Genomic DNA, 20230 nt, shown 5'->3' with positions numbered 1-20230 from the left:
TTTCCCTTTCAGTTTAAAAGAGTAGAGTGTGTTTTACTCTGTATCTAAGCCAGTGCTGCTCCCTGTCCTACGAGTGTTTGATGGGGACAGTGCAGAGAGTAATTTAATGAATGTCTAACCCTATGATGAACATGACCTTGGAAAATGGCCAGTGTAGTGGGAACTTTACTCAGTTTTTCATCTCATGCTGTACCCTTTCTTTAGTGTTTGATGGCAACACTGCAGACTGAGTTTTACTGTGTATCTAACCCCATGCTGTCCCTGTCCTAGGAGTATTGGATGGGGCCAGTGTTGAAAAAGTTACTTTCAGTTTAAAAGGGTAGAGGGAATTTTATTCTGTATCTAATCTGTACCTGTCGTGAATGTGTTTGATCAGTCAGAGGAAGCTCTATGTTAATTGTATGAATTACAGTTATGAATATAAGGGTGGAGAGCACAGACTGAGTGTTTGAGCGCATGAAGATCTGCTGGCAGGGCACCATGGATTTTGGTTATACAATATTGGTAATTGTAATGTCTCACTCAAGAGTTAATCCAAAACTGAATTCAAAAGGATTAATTTTTGCTGTTTTCCTTCATGAACTGACTGTTGGACACTGTTCTGGTTCCAAGAATGTGCAGGGGAAAGCATTTCTTCACATGGTGATGTCCTGGACTGCAGCTTGTACCTTTAACCTTCAGAATAGAGGTGACAGTGCCACTGAGTTAAACTGTTGCTGGTTGTAGTGTTAAGAAACATTCTGGTAATTGCAGAAGCATAATACAATATGATTGTTATGGGGTAGTAATGACTGGTATTTTACCCACAGGAGGAACTGAAGATTTGCAATCTGGTCTTCTCATTGAGGATAGAGGAAGAAATACAAAACAGGAATGCTCAAATCAATTACATACTTGAGGAGCAGAAGGATTTCATGGTACAAAATATGAACAGAAGTAGATCCTAAATGCATATTATTGACAAAGAATAACTGTCCATTTTGTAGAGAACTGACTCTTAATTTTCGTCATTGACCTCTCTGTCCGTTACTGTTTAATTCTAGGACTACAATTGTACTGTAGTTTGAAACTGCACAGCTGCAATTCTATAGTTGATCACAAGGTGACAGTAGATTGGGATAAAAGGGGCAATGTTTTGTCACGGAGGAGAAAGTGAGGTCTGCAGATGCTGGAGATCAAAGGCAATGTTTCACGGAGGAGAAAGTGAGGTCTGCAGATGCTGGAGATCAAAGTTGAAACTTTATTGCTGGAACAGCACAGCAGGTCAGGCAGCATCCAGGGAACAGGAGATTCGACGTTTCGGGCACAGGCCCTTCTTCAGGAATGAGCAGAGAGTGTTCAGCAGGAGAAGGTGGAAAATGAAGTGTTGTTCTTTGAACTTGCGTTAAGGAACACTGCAACAGATCTGGGACAGAAATGTTGGTGTAGGAACACAGTGGTGTGTTGAAGTGGAGGCAGTGGGAAACTCTGGGTCATGTTTTACAGACAGAGTGTAGGTGTTCAGCAAAGCGGTCATCAAATCTGTGTTTCATCTCCCCCGATATACAGGAGACCACATTCTGAGCAGTGAATGAAATAAATGAGTTGAGAGAAGTGCAGGTAAGCTGCTGCTTCACCTGGAAGGTGTGCCTGAGGCCTTGGATACTGAGGTTGGAGGAAGTAAATCGGCAAGTAAGTCACCTTGTGCAAGACCAACCCCTTCCCACAAACGTCACTTCAATATATTACCACCTTTCCTGAGCTGTTAACAGTTCTGATGAAGAATCGCCAGACTCGAAATATTATCTTGCTTTCAAAGAACACAGAACATTACAGCACAGTCCAGGCTCTCTGACCCTCAATGTTGTGCTGACCTGTGAAACCAGCCTGAAGCTGAACTAACCTGCATTGTTGCATTATCATCCATATGTTTATCCAATGGCCATTTAAAAAGACATTAAAGTCGGTGAGTCTACTACAGTTGCAGGCAGGGAGTTTCACGCCATTACTACTCTCTGAGTAAAGAAACTACCCCTCTGACATCTGTCCTATATCTATCACCGCTCAATTTAAAGCTATGTCCTCTCATGCTAGCCATCACTATCCGAGGAAAACGTCTCTCTCTGCTAACACTATCTAATCCTCTGATCATCTTTCACATCTCTATTAAGTCACCTCTCAACCTCTTCCTTCTAACGAAAACAGCCTCAGGTCACTCAGTCTTTCCTCAGAAGACCTTCCTTCCATACCAGACAATATCCTCATAAATCTCCTCTGCATCTTTTCCAAAACTTACACATCCTTCCTATAATGTGGTAACCAGAACTGTACGCAATACTCCAAGTGCGGCCACACCATAGTTTCCTACAGCTGCAACATAACCCCATGGTTCATATGCCTTCTTAACAATCCTATTAACCTGGGTGGCAACTTTCAGGGATCTATGTACATGGACACGGAGATCTTTCTGCTCATCCACACTGCAAGAACCTTACCATTACCCCAGTACTCTGTATTACTGTTACTTCTTCCAAAATGAATCACCTCACACTTTTCTGCATTAAACTCCATTTGCCACCTTTCAGCCCAACTCTGCAGCTTATCTATGTCCCTCTGTAAGCAGCAATATCCTTCAGCACTGTCCACAGCTCGACCGACCTTAGAGTCATTTGTAAATTTACTAACCCATCCTTCTACGCCATCATCCAGGTCATGTATAAAAATGACAAACAGCAGTGGCCCCTAAACAGATCCTTATGGTATACCACTAATAACTGAACACCAGGATGAACATTTGCCACCACCACTCTCTGTCTTCTTTCAGCTAACCAATTTCTGATTCATACCACTAAATCACCCTCAATCCCATACCTCCATATTTACTGCAACAGCTTACCATGGGGAACCTTATCAAACGCTTTACTGAAATCCATGTACACCACATCAACCACTATACCCTCATTCATCTTCTCAACCATCTCAATAAGCTTTGCGAGGCACGACCTGCCCTTCACAAAACTGTGTTGACTATCCCTAATCAAATTGTTCCTTTCTAGTTAATAATAAATCCTATATCTTATAATTCTTTCCAGCACTTTACCCACAACTGAAGTAAGGCTCACTGCTCTATAATTACCAAAGTTGTCTCTACTCCCCTTCTTGAACAAGGGGACAACATTTGCTATCTTCCAGTCTTCTGGCACAATTTCTGTCGACAATGACGACATAAAGATCAAAGCCAAATGTTCTGCAATCTCCTTCCTGGCTTCCCAGAGAATCTGAGGATAAATCACATCCGGCCCAGGGGACTTATCTATTTTCACACTTTCCAGAATTGCTAACACCTCCTCCTTACGAACCTCAGTCCCATCTCATCTAATAGCCTGTACCTCAGTGTTCTCCTCAACAACATTGTCTCTTTCCAGTGTAAATACTAATGAAAAATATTCATTTAGCACCTCTCCTATCTCCTCGGACTCCAAGCACAAATTCCCACTCCTGTCCTTTCTTCTCACAGATGCTACCATATCAGCAGAGTCTCTGCAGAAATTTCTGTTTTGTTTCCAATCTCCAGCATTCGCTGTTGTGTTTTAATTCCCAAATGAGCCTGACTTTACAAGCAAATGTGACTGACTGAGTTCCAGCTGACAAAGAGGGAAGGAGCAGAAAAGCTGGGTGACTGGTTGGCCAATAAAATCTGAGTGCTTTGCTGAAGCATGCAAATATTTTTCAAAGCACAACATCTGTCAGACAAATAAGTCATTTGTTTAATCTCCACCTATCACATTTCCAACGCCCCTCCTCCAAGTCCCTCCTCCCTACCTTTTATCTTCTCCTGCTGAACACTCTCTGCTCATTCCTGAAGAAGGGCCTGTGCCCGAAACGTCGAATCTCCTGTTCCCTGGATGCTGCCTGACCTGCTGTGCTGTTCCAGCAATAAAGTTTCAACAATGTTTTGTCACCCTGAGCTAGGAAACTGGATGACAGTGTTCACTGAATTTTCTGTCAACAGGGAGTATGGGGAGCTTGACTTGCTAAATGTTTAGAATCATATCTGTTTTATAAACGACTTTTAAGATTATAGTTTTTTAAAAGAGTATTGTTATGAATATGGTGGAACCTTAGAAATAATCTTATCTTATAGCCCCTCTTCACCTCACCCTCCCATGTTATGGTCATAAACACCTGCCACCTATGGTTTAGAACCTTACTCCTGTACCCTGTACCCCTGGACCAACTCCCGTCCTATACATCAGAACCTAGCAGGCACTTGGCCCTTCAAACCTGCTCCACCGTTCAACAACATTGATCTGATTGTAACTTCAAATCAACATTCCCAGCTATCCCTGATCGCCTTTGGCTCACTTATTAGTCAAGAAGTCTCTGTCATAAAAAGATTCAGAGACCTGGTCTCTACCCCTCTCTGGGGCAGAGAGTTATAAAAACTGACTATTCTCTAATTTGTCTGCATCTCCGTCTTAAATAGGGGATGCCTTTCTTTATCAGCTGTTTTAGTTTAAACCCTAGTTCTAGTCTCTCCCAGAAGGGAAATGTTATTTCAGCATTCACCTTGTCCAATCTCCTCACGATTTTAGTTAGACCTGCTCTGATTCTTCTAAATTCAATGGATACAGGCCCAGCCTGACCAACCTTTCCACATAAGAGAACCCGTACCATTGTGTGATCACTGGATTGATGGGTTTATTATCATTTAACTGAACTGTCACTTTTATCACATTACAATATTGGTTCAAAGAGGACAAGTTATTGGTGTTATGTAGGTGAATTCGTTGTAGTGTTTGCATGATCTTTCCAGTATTGACCCTGTTCTTTCAACATGACAGGCAGTAAAGTCTCAGATGACACAGAGCATGAAAGTGATGGTGGACCGATTCCGAGAAAGCTACGATGATCTGGTGGCTGAGGACAGAGTAAAATAATTAACATTTCTTGTTTCATTGGGATTAGAGCATGTCAGGTACTAGGAGCAGGGATTGCAGAACACAGAGAGGAGAGAAAACAATGTGAGGTTTAGGGAGTCATGATGTGGAGGTGCTGGTGTTTAGGGAGTGGTCAACTTTGATGCAGGGAGCAGGCAACACTGGGTTTAGGGAGTCAACAACTCTGGATACAGTGAGTGGACAACACTGGGTACATGGAGTGGACAACTCTGGGTACAAGGAATGAACAACACTGGGTTTAGGGAGTGGACAACACTGGGTACAGAGAGTGGACAACACTGGGTACAGGGAGTGAACAACACTGGGTTTAGGGAGTGGACAACACTGGGTACAGGGAGTGAACAACACTGGGGACAGGGAGTGGACAACACTGGGTACAGGGATGAACAACACTGGGTACAGGGAGTGTACAACACTGGGTTCAGGAAGTGGACAACACTGGGTTTAGGGAGTGGACAACACAGTACAGGGAGTGGACAACACTGGATATAGGGAGTGGACAACACTCGGTACAGTAGTAGACAACACTGGGTACAGGGAGTGAACAACAGTGGGTCCAGGGAATGGACTACACTGGGTACAGCGAGTGAACAACAATGGGTACAGGGAGTGAACAACACTGGGTACAGGGAGTGAACAACACTGGGTTCAGGAAGTGGACAACACTGGGTTTAGGGAGTGGACAACACTGAGTATAGGGAATGGACAACTCTGGGTCCATGGAATGAACAACACTGGGTACAGGGAGTGAACAACAATGGGTACAGGGAGGGAACAACACTGGGTACAGGGAGTGGACAACACTGGGTTTAGGGAGTGGACAACACTGGGCTTAGGGAGTGGACAACACTGGGTACAGGGAGTGAAGAACACGGTACAGGGAGTGAACAACACTGGGTACAGGTAGTGGACAACACTGGGTACAGGGAGTGAACAACACTGGGCACAGGGAGTGGACAACACTGGGTACAGGGAGTGGATATCACTGAGTACAGGCAGGGGACAATACTGGGTTTAGGGAGTGGACAACACTGGGTACAGGGAGTGAACAACACTGGGGACAGGGAGTGGACAACACTGGGTACAGGGATGAACAACACTGGGTACAGGGAGTGAACAACACTGGGTACGGGGAGTGGATAACACTGGGTACAGGGAGTGGACAATACTGGGTTTAGGGAGTGGAGAACACTGGGTACAGGGAGTGGACAACACTGGGTACAGGGAGTGAACAACACTCGGTAAGGGAGTGGACAACACTGGGTACAGGGAGTGAACAACACTCGGTACGGGGAGTGGACAACACTGGGTACAGGGAGCGAACAACACTGGGTACCGGGAGTGAACAACACTGGGTACGGGGAGTGGACAACACTGGGTACAGGGAGCGAACAACACTGGGTACAGGGAGTGAACAACACTGGGTACAGGGAGTGAACAACACTGGGTACAGGGAATGGACAACACTGGGTACAGGGAGTGAACACTGGGTACAGGGAGTGAACAACAGTACAGGGAGTGAACACTGGGTACAGGGAGTGGACAACACTGGGTACAGGGAGTGAACAACACTCGGTAAGGGAGTGGACAACACTGGGTACAGGGAGCGAACAACACTGGGTACCGGGAGTGAACAACACTGGGTACAGGGAGTGAACAACACTGGGTACAGGGAATGGACAACACTGGGTACAGGGAGTGAACACTGGGTACAGGGAGTGAACAACACTACAGGGGGTGAACACTGGGTACAGGGAATGGACAACACTGGGTCCAGGGAATGAACAACACTGGGTTTAGGGAGTGGACAACACTGGGTACAGGGAGTGGACAACACTGGGTTTAGGGAGTGGACAACACTGGGTACAGGGAATGGACAACACTGGGTTTAGGGAGTGGACAACACTGGGTACAAGGAGTGAACAACACGGTACAGGGAGTGAACACTGGGTACAGGGAGTGAACACTGGGTACAGGGAGTAGACAACACTGTGTCCAGGAAGTGAACAACACTGGGTACAGGGAGCGAACAACACGGTACAGGGAGTGAACACTGGGTATAGGGAGTGGACAACACTGGGTACAAGGAGTGGACAACACTGGGTACAGGGAGTGGACAACACGGTACAGGGAGTGAACAACACTGGGTACAGGTAGTGGACAACACTGGGTACAGGGAGTGAACAACATTGGGTCCAGGGAATGAACAACACTGGGTACAGGGAGTGAACAACACTGGGTCCAGGGAATGGACAACACTGGGTACAGAGAGTGAACCACACTGGGTTTAGGGAGTGGACAACACTGGGTTTATGGAGTGGACAACACTGGGTTTAGGGAGTGGACAACACGGTACAGGGAGTGAACAACACTGGGTACAGGGAGTGAACAACACTGGGTTTAGGCAGTGGACAACACTGGGTTCAGGGAGTGGACAACACTGGGTACAGGGAGTGAACAACACTGGGTCCAGGAAATGGACAACACTGGGTACAGGGAGTGAACAACACTGGGTACAGGGAGTGAACAACACTCGGTACAGGTAGTGGACAACACTGGGTACAGGGAGTGAACAACACTGGTTTAGGGAGTGGACAACACTGGGTTTAGGGAATGGACAACTCTGGGTCCAGGGAATGGACAACACTGGGTCCAGGAAATGAACAACACTGGGTACAGGGAGTGAACAACAATGGGTACAGGGAGTGAACAACACTGGGTACAGGGAGTGGACAACACTGGGTACAGGGAGTGGGCAATACTTGGTTTACGGAGTGGACAACACTGGGTCCAGGGAGTCAACAACACTGGGTACAGGGAGTGGACAACACTGGATACAGGGAGTGAACAACACTGGGTTCAGGGAGTAAACAACACTGGGTTTAGGGAGTGGACAACAATGGGTACAGGGAGTGGACAACACTGGGTACAGGGAGTGAACAACACTGGGTAAGGGAGTGGACAACACTGGGTACAGGGAGTGAACAACACTGGGTATGGGGAGTGGACAACACTGGGTACAGGGAGTGAACAACACGGTACAGGGAGTGGACAACACTAGGTACAGGGAGTGAACAACACTGGGTACAGGGAGTGAACAACACGGCACAGGGAGTGAACAACACTGGGTACAGGGAGTGAACAACACGGTACAGGGAGTGAACAACACTGGGTACAGGGAGTGGACCACACTGGGTACAGGGAGTGATCAACACGGTACAGGGCGTAAACACTGGGTACAGGGAGTGGACAACACTAGGTACAGGGAATGGACAACACTGGGTGCAGGGAGTGAACACGGGGTACAGGTAGTGGACAACACTGGGTACAAGGAGTCGACAACACTGGGTACAGGGAGTGGACAACAGTGGGTTCAGGGAGTGAACAACACTGCGTTTAGGGAGTGGACAACACTGGCTACAGGGAGTGAACAACACGGTACAGGGAGTGAACAACACTGGGTACAGGGAGTGGACAACACTGGGTACAGGGAGTGGACAACACTGAGTACAGGGAGTGAACAACACTGGATCCAGGGAATGGACAACGCTGGGTACAGGGAGTGAACAACACTGGGTCCAGGGAATGGACAACACTGGGTACAGGGAGTGAACCACATTGGGTTTAGGGAGTGGACAACACTGGGTTTAGGGAGTGTACAACACTGGGTTTAGGGAGTGGACAACACGGTACAGGGAGTGAACAACACTGAGTCCAGGGAATGGACAACGCTGGGTACAGGGAGTAAACAACACTGGGTACAGGGAGTGAACAACACTGGGTACAGGTAGTGGACAACACTGGGTACAGGGAGTGAACGACACTGGGTTTAGGGAGTGGACAACACTGGGTTTAGGGAGTGGACAACACTGGGTTTATGGAGTGGACAACACGGTACAGGGAGTGAACAACACTGGGTACAGGGAGTGGACAATACTGTGTTTAGGGAGTGGACAACACGGTACAGAGAGTGAACAACACTGGGAACAGGGAGTGGACAACACTGGGTACAGGGAGTGAACAACACTGGGTACAGGGAGTGGACAACACTCGGTACAGGTAGTGGACAACACTGGGTACAGGGAGTGAACAGCACTGGGTCCAGGGAATGGACAACACTGGGTACAGGGAGTGGCCAACACTGGGTTTAGGGAGTGAACAACACTGGGTTTAGGGAGTGGACAACACTGGGTTTAGGGAGTGGACAACACTGGGTTTAGGGAATGGACAACACTGGGTACAGGGAGTGAACAACAATGGGTACAGGGAATGAACAACACTGGGTACAGGGGGTGGACAACACTGGGTACAGGGAGTGGATAACACTGGGTACAGGGAGTGGACAATACTGGGTACAGGGAGTGAACAACACTGGGTACTGGGAGTGGACAACACTGGGTACAGGGAATGAACAACACTGGGTACAGGGAGTGAACACTGCGTACAGAGAGTGGTCAACACTGGGTACAGGGTGTGAACACTGGGTACAGGGAGTGAACTACACTGGGTACAGGGAATGAACAACACTGGGTTTAGGGAGTGGACAATACTGGGTACAGGGAGTGGACAACACTCGGTACAGGTAGTGGACAACACTGGGTACAGGGAGTGAACAACACTGGGTACAGGGAGTGGACAACACTGGGTACAGGGAGTGAACAACACTGGGTTTATTGAGTGGACAACACTGGGTACAGGGAGTGGACAACACTGGGTACAGGGAGTGAACAACACAGGGTCCAGGGAATGGACAACACTGGGTACAGGGAGTGGACAACACTGGGTTTAGGGAGTGGACAACACTGTGTACAGGGAGTGAACAACACTCGGTCCAGGGAATGGACAACACTGGGTCCAGGGAATGGACAACACTGGGTACAGGGAGTGAACCACACTGGGTTTAGGGAGTGGACAACACTGGGTTTAGGGAGTGGACAACACTGGGTTTATGGAGTGGACAACACGGTACAGGGAGTGAACAACACTGGGTCCAGGGAATGGACAATGCTGGGTACAGGGAGTGAACAACACTGGGTACAGATAGTGGACAACACTGGGTACAGGGAGTGAACAACACTGGGTCCAGGGAATGGACAACACTGGATACAGCGAGTGAACAACACTGGGTCCAGAGAATGGACAACACTGGGTACAGGGAGTGAACCACACTGGGTACAGGGAGTGAACAACACTGGGTACAGGGAGTGGACAACACTGGGTACAGGGAGTGGACAACACTGTGTTTAGGGAGTGGACAACACGGTACAGGGAGTGAACAACACTGGGAACAGGGAGTGTACAACACTGGGTACAGGGAGTGGACAACACTGGGTACAGGGAGTGGACAACACTAGGTACAGGTAGTGGACAACACTGGGTACAGGGAGTGAACAACACTGGGTCCAGGGAATGGATAACACTGAGTACAGGGAGTGAACAACACTGGGTACAAGGAGTGGACAACACTGGGTACAGGGAGTGAACAACACTGGGTTTAGGGAGTGGACAACACTGGGTTTAGGGAGTGGACAACACTGGGTTTAGGGAGTGGACAACACTGGGTCCAGGGAATGATCAAAACTGGGTACAGGGAGTGGACAACACTGGGTACAGGGAGTGGACAACACTAGGTACAGGTAGTGGACAACACTGGGTACAGGGAGTGAACAACACTGGGTCCAGGGAATGGACAACACTGAGTACAGGGAGTGAACAACACTGGGTACAGGGAGTGGACAACACTGGGTACAGGGAGTGAACAACACTGGGTTTAGGGAATGGACAACACTGGGTCCAGGGAATGATCAAAACTGGGTACAGGGAGTGAACAACAATGGGTACAGGGAGTGAACAACACTGGGTTTATGGAGTGGACAACACTGGGTACAGGGAGTGGACAATACTGGATTTAGGGAGTGAACAACACTGGATTTAGGGAGTGGACAACACTGGGTTTAGGGAGTGGACAACACTGGGTACAGGGAGTGGACAACACTGGGTACAGGGAGTGGACAACACTGGGGTCAGGGAATGAATAACTCTGGGTTTAGAGAATGAACAACACTTGGTACAGGGAGTGGACAACACTGGGTTTATAGCATGAACAATATTGTAATTAGAGAATGGACAACACAGATTTGGATGTACACAATACTGGGATTAGTGGATGGACATGTGTTTAAAGAGTGAACAAATTTGTGACTAGGGTTGAGGTAAGGTTTGTTCAAAATTGGCCTTAGGGATCACACAATTTTGGGAAGCAAGGACCATGAGATCTTGTTCAATTGCAACTGTGTTTACCAGCCACAAAGCTACTTGTGGCTGTACTAACTGATGAGCAGGGAAGTACAGGGAACCCGGTGTCCTGATCAGGGGCTCTGTGACTCCTATATTATGCAACTCGGTTCTAGTTCACAATAGCTGTGGCATTCAGGATCAATTGCCCTGTGAGCTTTGGGATTCTACCTGTGGGTCAGGGAGCACCCATCCTTGTCTGCTTTAACTTTCTTTCTAATACAGAATCTATTCTTGTTTCACCTCAGCTCCTAGATCGTGGATTCAGGAAGGAGTTCTCTGATGTCTCTGCTACAATGGTTGACCAACTTTATAAATTATACAAACGCAGACCCAAGTGAGTGACTCCATATACAGCACAACACTGCCCACTGAGTGACTCCACATACACAGCACAACACTGCCCAGAGAGTGACTCCACACACACAGCATAACACTGCCCAGTGAGTGACCCCACACACAGCACAACACTGCCCAGAGAGTGACCCCAAACATACAGCACAACACTGCCCAGTGAGTGACTCCACATACACAGCACAACACTGCCCAGTGAGTGACCCCACACACAGCACAACACTGCCCAGAGAGTGACCCCAAACATACAGCACAACACTGCCCAGTGAGTGACCCCACACACACAGCACAACACTGCCCAGAGAGTGACCCCAAACACACAGCATAACACTGCCCAGTGAGTGACTCCGCACACTCAGCACAACACTGCCCAGTGAGTGACTCCGCACACTCAGCACAACACTGCCCAGTGAGTGACCCCATACACACAGCATAACACTGCCCAGTGAGTGACTCTACACACACAGCATAACACTGCCCAGTGAGTGACCCCAAACATACAGCACAACACTGCCCAGTGAGTGACCCCACACACACAGCACAACACTGCCCAGAGTGACCCCAAACATAAAGCACAACACTGCCCAGTGAATGACTCTACACACACAGCACAACACTGCCCAGTGAGCGACCCCACACACACAGCACAACACTGCCCAGAGAGTGACTCGACATACAGCACAACACTGCCCAGTGAGTGATCCCAAATACACAGCACAACACTGCCCAGTGAGTGACTCTACACACACAGCATAACACTGCCCATTGAGTGACTCCACAGACAGCACAACACTGCCCAGTGAGTGACTCCACAGACAGCACAATACTGCCCAGTGAGTGACTCTACACACACAGCATAACACTGCCCAGTGAGTGAACCCACACACACAGCACAACACTGCCCAGTGAGCGACCCCCCACACACAGCACAACACTGCCCAGAGAGTGACTCCACATACAGCACAACACTGCCCAGAGAGTGACCCCAAACACACAGCACAACACTGCCCCAGAGAGTGACCCCAAACACACAGCACAACACTGCCCAGTGAGTGACCTCACATACACAGCACAACACTGCCCAGTGAGTGACTCTACACACACAGCACAACACTGCCCAGTGAGTGACCCCACACACAGCACAACACTGCCCAGAGAGTGACCCCACACACAGCACAACACTGCCCAGTGAGTGACTCCACACATACAGCATAACACTGCCCAGTGAGTGACTCCACACATACAGCACAACACTGCCCAGTGAGTGACTCTACACACACAGAACAACACTGCCCAGTGAGTGATTCTACACACACAGCACAACACTGCCCAGTGAGTGACCCCACACACACAGCATAACACTGCCCAGTGAGTGACTCTACACATACAGCATAACACTGCCCAGTGAGTGACTCCACACATACAGCAAAACACTGCCCAGTGAGTGACTCTACACACACAGAACAACACTGCCCAGTGAGTGCTACACAAACTGCCAACAGACCAGGACAGCTCACTTTTATCTGCCCTGACTATACATTGACATGTTGTGTTGTGGTTTGTGAAGTCTCAATTTTCAGATAACTCATTGAATGAGGGTATGATCTGTTTGGGAGTAATCCAATTGGCTTTGATGCTGCTCCCTGCAAGGGTGTGTCTGGGGCCTATGGTTTCTATCTGTTAACCCAGTTTCTAAAGTATATTTTCTCATTCTGTTTAGGGTACAATTGCAAAGGATCCAAGTGGCAACAGCCAACCCTTTTGAGGACCAATCGCAGTCAGTCGATGACAGTCATGCCAGTTTCCTGGCTGCCATGTTGGATTTAGATTCACTTGATTTCAAACCCGAGAACCTGGACCCAGCTGTGTGGAATCGGTTCTGTGAAAGTAGGAGAAAAAAAATAGAGAGTGAAAATCAGGTGAAAGAGAGGTTCCTCTGTCTGGGCTTACTTAGTTCTGCTCACGATAGGTGTGTTCAATTTGTGATTTAAGTGGTGCCAAATACTTGAGCTGACTGAACTCCTAGTGGGAGGTCCACAGGTAGGCAAGTCAGCTAGCTCACCTGATACCTCACTGAATGTGTCTACATGGCAAGCAGGTAATTCAGCCCAGTTCCAATCCTCTAAGAGGATAAAACTGGGTAAGTTCAGAGTAATTTATCAAATGCAAATACACTGCAAATTCTCCAACATGATGCTGGGTTGAAACAAGTTAAATTATCAACTGCAGTTCCACAGACAAAGCTTTCATTCCCTTGAGTTTAATAGAGTTTTGAGTTTTCCTCAGCAATCTGGCCATAGATGAGAGAAAAGTAAAAGTTTAAGAGGTAACCTAATTGAGGTGCTTAAGAAGATAAAAGGATTCAAGTAGATAGATGAAAATTATTTCCTCTGATGTGGAACAAGAGGCAAGAATGTTAAGATTAAAGTCAGGAAGTACTTCTTTCACACAGAAGGAAGTGCAAATCTGGAAAAGAGGGTGGTCTTATGAGAATGATGACATGAGAACATAGGAGCAGGAGTAGGCCATTCAGTCCATTGAGCAGCTCCTCCATTTAATACAATCATAGCTGATCATCCGTTTCAATGCCTGTTTCCCCACACTATCCCCATGTCTCTTCACATCATTGATATTCACTAATCTGTTAATCACGACTGTTAACAAACTCAAAGACCGATCTTTCAGCTTGTGTAAAATTCTCCCAATTTCACTCCTAAATGGCTTCCCCCTTGTGATGATGATGCTCCTTTAACAAGGTTGGCTTTTTTTACCCCAGAGAAGTCGTAGAGACACAGGTTCTGAAAGGTCTGGGCTTGGGTGGGTTTCAGGGCCAATTTGATTGTAGCTAACAGATACTTCCTCATGAAAAGGGCTTTCAAGTTTAAAGAAAAAACACATGTACAATGAAAAGAGAGTGGCCAGTTTTCCCAGCTCAGCTTTTCTCTGGTTTGGTTTGGTCTGGAAATTCAGTGAAAGCAGTCAGGCAGTTGTAAACGCTGCCGGACCCAAAAAAAAAGGTCCAGGCTGATCCTCCTCTCTCTCTCTCTGACACCTTTCCTGTAAGACCTTTCCTGATTTTACCTTTTGTGTCAAGGGGTGTTTATGGGGATTGTTGCAAGTATTTGGAACAGTATCATTAAGTTGGGTTGATCTGTCAGGTTTTTGGATAGGTTACTTTATTCTGTATTCTATTCTCTCTTGTTTGTGTTTCATTTGGTACTCTTGTAAATAAATAGTTTTGTTTAAACTAAATGTTTGACCAACTGCATCCCTCCTGGAATATCTGTGTTACACCTGCTTAAAACAACTAGCAAAGTTAGGGTCTGAGCTGCTTTTTTGAAATGCTTTGAGGGGTTCTGGTCTGGTCCATAACAATACATTGAAATTGTATCCCCTGGTCCAACATTACCCAACCAGGTGAAACTCGCTATCCCTTTGAATATTTTGCAACTTTCATTGACATCTCCCTCATTCTTAGAAACTCTAAAGAATAAAGGCCCAGTTTCTTCAATCCTTTTCCATAGGATAGTTCTACTATCTTGGGAGCAAATCTTATGAACAGTCATTGCACTCCCACCAATAGCAATAATATCTAAGGTAAGGCAAGGAGACCAAAACTGTATGCAGTACCCCAGGTACAGTTCAACCAGGCTCCTATACAATTGAAGCATAGTGTAGCTAATCCTGTGCTCAATCATCTCGCAATAAAGGCTAACATTCCATTAGCTTTCTTGATAGCTAGCTGCATTTCAGCCTTCAGTGATTTATCAATAAGAACACGCTTTGTGCATCTGTACTTTCTAATCTCTTACCATTAACGAAATTCTCTGCACAACTGTTCCTTCTACCAAAATGGATAACCTCACAATTTACCTCATTAAGTTCATGGGCTGAGATTCTTGTTGGATAAGGCCATGAAGAGTTATAGAACCAAAGCAAGTTAATGGAGTTGAGATACAGATCTGCCAAGATCTAACTGAACAGTGAAACAGGCTTTGAGGGGCTGAATGGTCTCTATTTTCTTCTTCCTTGCAAAGCCTCCTGCTATCTCAGATTGTCCAAAATGTGATTGCCATCCTTTCCCTTTGAAGGAAAGTCTGATTGTCAGCTTGTAATGTTATCTAATCAGGACTGTGAACTGGAAGTGCTGTGATTTTTGTGTGATAGGCAACTGCCAAGGTCAGAGCCCTACCTACACTGGTGGATAAAAGGCACTTGCTCCTGCACCAAAGGCAGTGGCAACTGAGATTCTTGGTTTTAGATTTTTCTATTAAAGCCTGAGGTTCACGTGTCTGCTTCTTTCTCAGGTGAGGTTCAAGGCTGTGACTCTGGCAGAGATGCAGATGTTTCTTCAAAGGAGGATGGAGGAGGATGAAAATAATGGGCAACAAATCAACAATTTGATCCAGGAACTCAACAAGTCAGTCCCACTTTACTTTAAGTGTTTGGCAGTCAGGGAATTTCTGAAAAAGGGAAAAAACATCACTGGCCACCCTTATATTGGCACCTCAATCAAGAGACTTTGGGTTCAAGCTGCAGTCTGTATATTTAAACCTATAACATGTATTGACACACCTGAGGAATCTCCGCTCGTTGACGGGTGTATAAGATCCTACGGCCATTATTTGGAGATCAAAGATGTTCTTCCTGATGTTAAGGAACTAATAGTTAACCCCCAGGAAAGCACTGAAACAGATAAACTGGATAATTATCATGTTGTGTCTGTGGGAGTTTGCTATGTGAACATTGGTTGTTCTGTTTCCTATAATACAACTGTATCCAAACTTCAGAAAAATGCATAATTGATTGTAAAGCACTTTGGGATGTGCTGAGGTTGGGGAAGGTGCTATAGAAATGAGGTCCTTTTATTTTAATTGTGGGGAAAGTTCCTAGAAGTAAGTAACCTTTTGAATGGCCTATGATGTGGCCAGAGTTTAAAGTTGTGCTCTTTCTACCCCTCACTGTAAGCAGTCTCCGTGAAATCAAGTCACAATTTCAGCTGAATCTGATGGTGCAACTTGTGTTGAAACAAGGCCAAGTGGAGGTGACGAGCAGTGACTTCATTCCTGACTATTCCAATTCCATTTTCCTACATAAAGGCGTCGTGGAGGATCTGAACAGCACCATTCAGGTAAGGAGCCAGACTGACTCATTTCACTTTTTCTCTGCAAGTTTAGAAAGATGTGTCCCATGTTCTGTGAGACATAAACCATGAACTTGAGGCCAGACTCGTCACCAGAATAAGCACCTTGCTAGGGTTTACTGGAAACTCAAATACATATTATCATTATTTTTGAATTTGGACTTTATGTTGTAAGTCATAAATAGAGCAGATGGGTTTTGTTTAGTCGTGTTAAGAATTTTTTAATAAGTCTAGTCATTTGGACAGTGATCTTAAATACATTTCTAAGAATGCAAGTATCTTCAGCCAACTGCCTTGCAGCTGTCTGTGGTGTTAGTAGATTCAATGTTCATACTGCTGTGTTTATAACAAGTCAAATAAACACATCAAGATAACTCATTTAGTTATTAATTCAGAATAGAAGGCTCCAAATTTTAGTTCAGATGAACCCAAAGTTCAATTCAGAAGAGAACAGTTTTTCTCTGAGTAGAAGGACGACAATGTTTAGTTCAGCTCAAGGGGCTCCAGTCACCACAGCAGAAATGCTTTCTTGTCTATGAAGCTTCTAAGCCAAGAAAGTTTGGAATCTTCAGAAATCCTCAGGTTGTTCGAACTGAAGTAATTTAGACCATAATTATGAAATATTCCTGCCAGTGGACTCAAAGTTCCTGTGGTTCACAGAAAAGAAACTAGAAAGAAGATTATTTGAAAGCTTTGTCCAAGGCTAAACTGAGAGTGAGCAGATAAATTGAACATAGAAATAATAACTGGGTCTTGGAAGGATGAGAATGCTTCAAATGATTATTCAGGACTTAGGAAATTAGGAGGGAAAATTGAGATGTCAACTTAGAATTAGCTAAGGGACTCAGTTAGAAAACTAATAAAACTTTGAGTTAGAAGAGAAAGAAAAAAAGCAATCTAAGTGGCATTTTAAAAAGCATGAATTTCAATGAAAGGGAAAAAGAAGAGATATCTCAGAGGATGGATCTGATTTAATGGGGATTTTAACTAGAATGTCTCCAGTAAGAATGGGGCAATAAAGTTGGAAAGTGGGCTGTGTTGGGAGGGAGAGATGTTTTGAGATTGATTAGGGGCATCCTCATTTACACTTTGTAATCTGGCTGAATGTCAGTGTTAGAATTGCTGTATGACCATTGTTTATTCATTGATATCCAGTTATTAGGAGAAAAGAAGGTGGCCAGTATGGTGGAATGCAAAGACTTCAGGAAGAAAATTGTTCAGGTGGAGTGGGAATGCCAGAAGATGTTGATGCAAATGGATGACTTGCACAACAAGATCCGAGACATCCTGAAATTTAAGATCAGCAAACAAGCACAGATGGTAAGGGCTAACACCATCCCAATGAAACTGACCTGCCTAAGATATAGAGAAACTCTGGGAATGGGGAAAATCTCTTGATGAAAATCCAAGGGGAATAGGGAAGCTCTCTTGACAGGGAACTCAGGGGAAAAGGAAAAGGTTCTCCTGACAGGGTGACCCCCAGGTATCTGAATTCGGTCTGACCCGTCAGGCAAATTCTACTGGAGCTGCCGAAATTCTTGAGCAGTGGCAGTCTAGTCTTACTTTGCAGATGTGAGGCCCTCCTCAGCATTGCTTTTAATAGGAAAGACCAAGGAAGCAAGGGAGAAACTAAGTTCTGTGTCTAAAAGAGGAATAGCACATCCATTCTCTTGCAACAAAAAAAACAGGTATCAGTGATGACAATGAATGTTTTTCCCTTTTCAAGACTAACACTGTATTTTTCTTTCCTAGTATCTAAGGGAGGCGAATTATGATTCTCAAATCAATGCAAACATTATGGGAATGGAACGCTCAGTTCAAGGTCAGGAGAAGGTAATTGATACCTGATTAAATCTGCTATATGCTGTCTCAGGGATGGTGGGGCACTAATTCCTAAACCCTCAAAGTTCCCTCTGTTGGGTGGTTAAGAGAATAACTTCAAATGGTGCTATTCAATTAGAAGAAGCAATGGAGGTACAAAAACAAAGCCCATAAATGGAGGAGTCTCCCTGGATCCTCAACAGCTCAATTTTCATTGTCATTGAATGAAGCACATTCACCTAAATCTGATACTAAAGAGGTCATATCTTGCAAGAGAAATCAGATTGACCTGATGAACTCTTTAAAGGTCACAAAGGTTTTATGTACCAAAAGGTGTTTCTACTTGTGGTTGAATCCAAAACTAAGGTCCAAAAGTAAAACAATCATAAACCCAACAAGGAATTCAGAGAGATAAAACAAAGTACTGAAGGTGCTGGAAATCTGAAAAAAAAACTCAAACTGATGAGTTTCTCCAGCAATTTCTATTTTTATTAGGGAATTCAGAGAAGTCCTCACCAGGGAGTGGTGAGAATGTGGAAGTGATTAGAAGAGACACATTTAAGAGAAAGCACGGTAGGTGTGAGGGAGATGGAAATAAATTATAATGAATAGTGAATGAAAGCAGAGCAAGAGGAATCTCAAACAGAACAAAAACACCGACTTACAAATCAAGGGGCCACATGGCTGTCAAGATGATTATTCCATGTTTTCCCAATGAATAAATATGCTCAACCATCATTTTAGCAAAATTATCAAGGAGAAATTGATAACTGTCTAACTTTATGAATTGCTTTGTGTTTAGTTCCATAGCAAGGTTCTCAAAAAGAAACAGGAGGCCATTAAAGAGCTGGAGAAGCAGATTGCACAGCTGAAACGGGAGGTGAAAGTGATGGATCGGCAGTTGAAAGAACAACATATTTCTGTCAGCGAGAGGCAAAATATCCAGGAGATGATCAGTGAGTTCAAGTAACATTTTGTTGAATTGGTCATATACATGGGCTTTAGTAGGCTGATGAAGAAGGTGAAGTCGCATGGGGTATAAGGTGTCCTAGCTAAATGGATAGTGAACTGGTTGGGCAACAGTAGAGACAGAATAGTAATGGAAGGGAGCTTCTCAAAATGGAGATGTGTGACCAGTGTGTCCACACGGGATCTGTGCTGGGACCACTGTTGTTTGTGATATACATAAATGATTTGGGGAAAGGTTATTAGCAAGTTTGCAGATGGCACTAAGATTGGTGCAGTAGCAGATAGTGAAGTGGACTGTCAGAGAATACAGCAGAATATAGATAGATTGGAGAGTTGGGCAGAGAAACGGCAGATGGATTCAATCCGGACATATGCGAGGTGATGCATTTTGGAAGATGCAATTCCAGAGCGATCTGTACACTAAATGGAAAAGTCCTGGGGAAAATTAATGTACAGAGAGATCTGGGTGTTCAGGGCCATTGTCCTCTGAAGGTGGCAACGCAGGTCAGTAGAGGAGTCAAGAAAGCATACGGCATGCTTTCCTTCATTGGACAGGGTATTGAGTACAAGATTCTGGATCAATGGTGCTGGAAGAGCACAGCAATTCAGGCAGCATCCGAGGAGCTTCAGCAAAATCGACGTTTCGGGCAAAAGACTTTCATCAGGAATAAAGGCAGAGAGCCTGAAGCATGGAGAGATAAGCTAGGGG

The 20230-nt window shown here is 45.5% G+C and overlaps 1 protein-coding gene across 3 annotated transcripts in view; it reads left to right on the top strand.

Annotated features, from left to right (window-relative positions):
• Positions 1-20230, top strand: part of cfap43 (cilia and flagella associated protein 43) — a 120614-nt gene that overhangs the window by 92720 nt on the left and 7664 nt on the right. For 2 of the 3 annotated variants that reach the window (XM_043712886.1, XM_043712888.1), the window contains 9 exons: positions 810-917; positions 4824-4910; positions 11483-11571; positions 13309-13507; positions 15896-16008; positions 16557-16719; positions 17887-18051; positions 18484-18564; positions 19355-19508. In XM_043712886.1, the coding sequence (XP_043568821.1) occupies positions 810-917; positions 4824-4910; positions 11483-11571; positions 13309-13507; positions 15896-16008; positions 16557-16719; positions 17887-18051; positions 18484-18564; positions 19355-19508 (1159 nt within the window). The remainder of the gene's footprint in view (positions 1-809; positions 918-4823; positions 4911-11482; positions 11572-13308; positions 13508-15895; positions 16009-16556; positions 16720-17886; positions 18052-18483; positions 18565-19354; positions 19509-20230) is intronic. The other variant, XM_043712887.1, reaches the window with a different exon arrangement.

Source organism: Chiloscyllium plagiosum, chromosome 22 (assembly GCF_004010195.1).
Source record: "Chiloscyllium plagiosum isolate BGI_BamShark_2017 chromosome 22, ASM401019v2, whole genome shotgun sequence".
Lineage (NCBI taxonomy): Eukaryota > Metazoa > Chordata > Chondrichthyes > Orectolobiformes > Hemiscylliidae > Chiloscyllium > Chiloscyllium plagiosum.
Note: the sequence above shows the minus strand (reverse complement) of the source record. Positions and strands in the feature narration are given on the sequence as shown.